General features: G+C 44.3%; 1 protein-coding gene across 1 annotated transcript in view; it reads left to right on the plus strand.

Moving 5' to 3' along the window:
* LOC138979643 (uncharacterized) overlaps window positions 1–5,223 on the plus strand; it is a 5,341-nt gene extending 118 nt beyond the window's left edge. The window contains exons 1-3 of the mRNA XM_070352361.1: window positions 1–496; window positions 1,586–4,054; window positions 5,050–5,223. The exon at window positions 1–496 is cut by the window's left edge and continues 118 nt beyond it. Coding sequence (XP_070208462.1) covers window positions 1,768–3,024 — 1,257 coding nt within the window. The 5' untranslated portion in view covers window positions 1–496; window positions 1,586–1,767 and the 3' untranslated portion in view covers window positions 3,025–4,054; window positions 5,050–5,223. The remainder of the gene's footprint in view (window positions 497–1,585; window positions 4,055–5,049) is intronic.
* Window positions 5,224–5,543: the final 320 nt, after the last annotated feature.

Consider the following 5,543-nt stretch of genomic DNA (forward strand, 5'->3'; position numbering starts at 1 on the left):
CAAGTGGGTGTCATTTCTTTTGACAGGGTACATTATAGAAGATGCCAGGTCATGGCTTGGAGGTTTTAGTCTCTTACCCCTCTCCCCCTTCTTTGTAACTGGTTGTAATATAATGAGCCTTATCCGCTGTGCGTAATATTTCCGGTGTGTGACACCTCTGTAACGATTTCTGCCTCTTTAACGATCCCTTTCATTGGCAGGCAATCTTAAGACGACACCCCCCGTTGTCTGACACCGGGTAGCGATTCCTATTGGCTTATCGCCACAGGGTATCGGAAGTGGCCAGCCTTTAAAAGACTGACCAGTTAGACTAGAGAGAGAACGCGATTTGTGATATACTGAGCTGTGTGCTGCTCGATTGTGTCGGTTGACGTGAACGGTCGAAGTGCTGACCAAATTTGTCGCGAAGTTGTAATCAGTCGACTTGTGGTGTTAGATTCCGATACCTGTGCTCTTGTGTTTACGTTTCACTGAGTGTGCTCACTGGGGAGAATCTGTAAGTATCTAAATGTTTTATCCATTCCTTATGTTTTATTCATTCCTTGTGCTTTATTCTTATGTTTCATTTGATGCTATGATGTTTGCATATATGTACATTTTAATGCCATTTTGATCTAGCGGAGAGATGTGTTTTCTAGATCAGTTTCTAATCACTTTCATGATTTGACGCTGAAATTGAGCGTTGATAACTTCTAATATTTGATGACCAGTTGTTCTAAAGCTGTTTTAGAGTCTTGTAAATTAAAGACTCGTAAGAATCAAGTAAGGCAGACTCGTTCTCATTTTCCCGCCAGTTCAATGGGCTTTGTTTGGGGAAAACACATATACACATTTTGTACGAGCATTCCACTGGGCTAAATAATGTCTAGCACATAAAACTCGCGCGTGTATCGTAACCCATGTGTATCGTTGCCATGTTTCCCCATTTTATCACATATTATTTCTGGAGATCAGTAAAGTCTGAGTAGTAGTCGGTTAAAAGCCCAAAGTTAAGCCCTCAGTGCCATTGGCCCGTAAAGCTACCTATTTACGATTTAGGCGCAGAAACCCCTACAATTGATGAACGGGAATTATGGTTGACACATATATTTTGGGTAATGAACTCGTATCATGAGTTATCTTTCTTATTCTTGTCGTTATTATTCAACTCGATGAAGATGTGTCTTCATGGCGATGATCATACTTAGTAATAACAATTATTTTGCAGTTGCGGTTCATGCAGTTGATTAATTTATGTAGAGCATTTTCCAATGCAAGGCTTAGGCCTAAGGGAAGATGTTGGCTACTTCCCTTGACATTAGCTGTTGTGGAGTTGTTTAACTCACTGTGGATTCTATTTCAGAGAATGCTGTGTCTGCAGGATTTTGGCTGTATTGTTTAGGTTTATTGTGGAATGTATGTATGGTTAGGATGCATTGGTATGAATGGTGCGTTTTACTTGTTATGCCATGTACTTATATTATGTTTTCTTTTCTTTTCATGTGTCATCAGACACTGCTTTCTGGTGTTAACTTTCTGGTGTTAACTTTCTGGTGTTAACTTTCTGGTGTTAACTTTCTGGTGTTTGCTTCTGGTGTACGTTAAGTAAAAGTCACGTTATCGCAACCTCTGTCTTGGCGTCTCATTTATGCTTCCTGGCCTACTATTTCCCCTTCCACTCCACCCTATCACATCTGGCGCTGCGAGCAGGATTCAGGAAGTAGAGACGCCGTAGTTTAACACCAGAAAGCAGGGAAAGCAGTGTAGGAGGTACTCGGCGTATCCAAGATGGCGGTCGACGGGGTTCCTAGACCCCAGTGGCAGATGTTCTCCCCTCCCAGGCTCCCCCTCTTCACTAGCAGCAAAGATGGGTGTCTGCTAGACGACTACGTCACAGAGGCTCGTCGCATCATTGCCCACTTCAACCTGGAGGCGCTGGGCGGCGAGGCTGCTGAATGGCTGATCCAGTCACTTGCTGGGCCTGCCAAGAAGGAGATCAACCTGCACCCCCCTCAGGCGACTGCCACTGCCAACTTAGTCTTGACCATCCTGCAGGACACGTTTGGGGACCACGCCAGCATTTCCACTCTACTAGCGTCGTTCTACAGCATCTCCCAGAGTCAAGAGGAGGGCATTCTCTCATATGCCCACAGGTTGCAGGCTCTGCAGGTGAAGACGAATGCTGTTGTTGCCGGTACGGTTTCCGATGCTGCACTTCGTGATCGATTCATGCACGGACTGTTCTTGCCTGCAATGAGACGGGACCTCATGCGCTTTGCGAGAGGGCGTGAGGCTGTCACTTTTGCGGCAGTCCGTGCAGAAGCTCTCAGGTGGATGAGAGATGATTTCGAGGTGGTGACGAAGCAACAACATCAAGCAACAGAGAGCAGCACTAAGGTACGCAGCCTGCAATTACAAGTCAGCAAACTCGCCATCAAGTCAGCAGAGCTTCGAGCTGCCTTGCACCAACGCCCGCCGGCTGCCCCTCGTCAACAGCAACCGTCCGCGAAGCCACGTTGTTGGCTTTGCAACCGCCACGGGCATCTACAGAGCAGGTGCCCTACCAAGCGTCATGGGAGTCAACAACCGTTGTCATGGAGACAGCCCAGTGAGCTACGTGTGGACCAGCAGTCAACATCCATCAAGCAACCGCCCCGCGAGCAGAGCAGTCAGACAGAGGAGGTTGTGACTGCTCAAGAACAGCTGACGTCGAAGCACGAGGCCTCCATTGACAGATTAGAGACCCGACTGAAGAAGGAACTGGAGGCCAAACAACAGTTACAGGATGAACGTTTTCAGAAGGACTTAGAAATACGCCAACTTAGAGAGCGGTTAGTTTTCAAGTGTGAAGAGGTGTCAATTGAGCGGAAAGCAGCAGGACACATTCGCAAAGACCTGGAAGCGTTGTTGCGACAGCAGCTCACAGAGAAAGAGCATCGGCTTGCGACAGCCCCAGTCCCCGTAGAGCTTCACGACGCTGACCCGATAACATTGTGGGATTCTGTGCTCAATTTGTCCTGCCCCTTTACTCCAAGTCCCAGCTAAACCACCCCCTCGTGAACAGTCAGGAAAACAATGTGCTGCTGTCATGTGGGCAATGTGTCATTTGTGAGACTGTTCGTGTTCTGCTAAGAGACTGTGTGTACACTATGAGTATTGATTGCCTGTTGTATTGTGTCTTGTATGAATGGGTTGGGTGACTGTGCGTGTCATCCGTTACCGTTTCTGATTTTATTTGTTGTTTCACTTGAGTGAACTTGTGTTTGATTTATAGATGTCATTTTCAGCTATTCCCGAGGCGCTGTACCTGCGAGGACGCAGTTGGTATAGAGCTGGGGGGGATGTAGTCAAGTGGCGTACACAGTCTTTTTGTGTAATTATCCCCAGCCCGACCCAGTTGCCTCCCCTGTCTATTATCTTCCCCTGACCCAAGTTGTGTCTCCCGCTAGGAGTATTGTGTGTTTACTATCGTAGGGAAGACTCTTGACCGGATTCCTTTCTAACCTCTTATCCCAGATTTAGGTGGTCGTTATGTAATGTGTCGCCAGACTGTCTGGGTATCGTTGGACGGCGTTTTGTCAAGTGGGTGTCATTTCTTTTGACAGGGTACATTATAGAAGATGCCAGGTCATGGCTTGGAGGTTTTAGTCTCTTACCCCTCTCCCCCTTCTTTGTAACTGGTTGTAATATAATGAGCCTTATCCGCTGTGCGTAATATTTCCGGTGTGTGACACCTCTGTAACGATTTCTGCCTCTTTAACGATCCCTTTCATTGGCAGGCAATCTTAAGACGACACCCCCCGTTGTCTGACACCGGGTAGCGATTCCTATTGGCTTATCGCCACAGGGTATCGGAAGTGGCCAGCCTTTAAAAGACTGACCAGTTAGACTAGAGAGAGAACGCGATTTGTGATATACTGAGCTGTGTGCTGCTCGATTGTGTCGGTTGACGTGAACGGTCGAAGTGCTGACCAAATTTGTCGCGAAGTTGTAATCAGTCGACTTGTGGTGTTAGATTCCGATACCTGTGCTCTTGTGTTTACGTTTCACTGAGTGTGCTCACTGGGGAGAATCTGTAAGTATCTAAATGTTTTATCCATTCCTTATGTTTTATTCATTCCTTGTGCTTTATTCTTATGTTTCATTTGATGCTATGATGTTTGCATATATGTACATTTTAATGCCATTTTGATCTAGCGGAGAGATGTGTTTTCTAGATCAGTTTCTAATCACTTTCATGATTTGACGCTGAAATTGAGCGTTGATAACTTCTAATATTTGATGACCAGTTGTTCTAAAGCTGTTTTAGAGTCTTGTAAATTAAAGACTCGTAAGAATCAAGTAAGGCAGACTCGTTCTCATTTTCCCGCCAGTTCAATGGGCTTTGTTTGGGGAAAACACATATACACATTTTGTACGAGCATTCCACTGGGCTAAATAATGTCTAGCACATAAAACTCGCGCGTGTATCGTAACCCATGTGTATCGTTGCCATGTTTCCCCATTTTATCACATATTATTTCTGGAGATCAGTAAAGTCTGAGTAGTAGTCGGTTAAAAGCCCAAAGTTAAGCCCTCAGTGCCATTGGCCCGTAAAGCTACCTATTTACGATTTAGGCGCAGAAACCCCTACAATTGATGAACGGGAATTATGGTTGACACATATATTTTGGGTAATGAACTCGTATCATGAGTTATCTTTCTTATTCTTGTCGTTATTATTCAACTCGATGAAGATGTGTCTTCATGGCGATGATCATACTTAGTAATAACAATTATTTTGCAGTTGCGGTTCATGCAGTTGATTAATTTATGTAGAGCATTTTCCAATGCAAGGCTTAGGCCTAAGGGAAGATGTTGGCTACTTCCCTTGACATTAGCTGTTGTGGAGTTGTTTAACTCACTGTGGATTCTATTTCAGAGAATGCTGTGTCTGCAGGATTTTGGCTGTATTGTTTAGGTTTATTGTGGAATGTATGTATGGTTAGGATGCATTGGTATGAATGGTGCGTTTTACTTGTTATGCCATGTACTTATATTATGTTTTCTTTTCTTTTCATGTGTCATCAGACACTGCTTTCTGGTGTTAACTTTCTGGTGTTAACTTTCTGGTGTTAACTTTCTGGTGTTAACTTTCTGGTGTTTGCTTCTGGTGTACGTTAAGTAAAAGTCACGTTATTGCAACCTCTGTCTTGGCGTCTCATTTATGCTTCCTGGCCTATCCTCCCCCTTCCACTCCACCCTATCACATAGGGATGAGAATGATGATTATTAGGCCTATGTACTCTTGCTGTCTTATTTTCGTGGAGTGCTCTTTTTGCTGTTCGATGTTGTTGTTGTTGTTGTTGGTGGTGATGTTGTTGGTGGCGGTGTTGTTGTTGTTAGTTGTGTTGTTGTTGTTGTTGTTGTTGTTGTTGTTGTCGTTGTTGTGATTGACTTTGTTGTTGTTTCTACTGCTGCTTATTTTGTTACTTGATTTATTTCAAAATAGGTCAATGTTATTAATGGATATTTAAGGATTAATTGCAGCTTTATTTTGCAAAAGAGAATAATCAATATTCTAA

Source organism: Littorina saxatilis, linkage group LG11 (assembly GCF_037325665.1).
Source record: "Littorina saxatilis isolate snail1 linkage group LG11, US_GU_Lsax_2.0, whole genome shotgun sequence".
NCBI lineage: Eukaryota > Metazoa > Mollusca > Gastropoda > Littorinimorpha > Littorinidae > Littorina > Littorina saxatilis.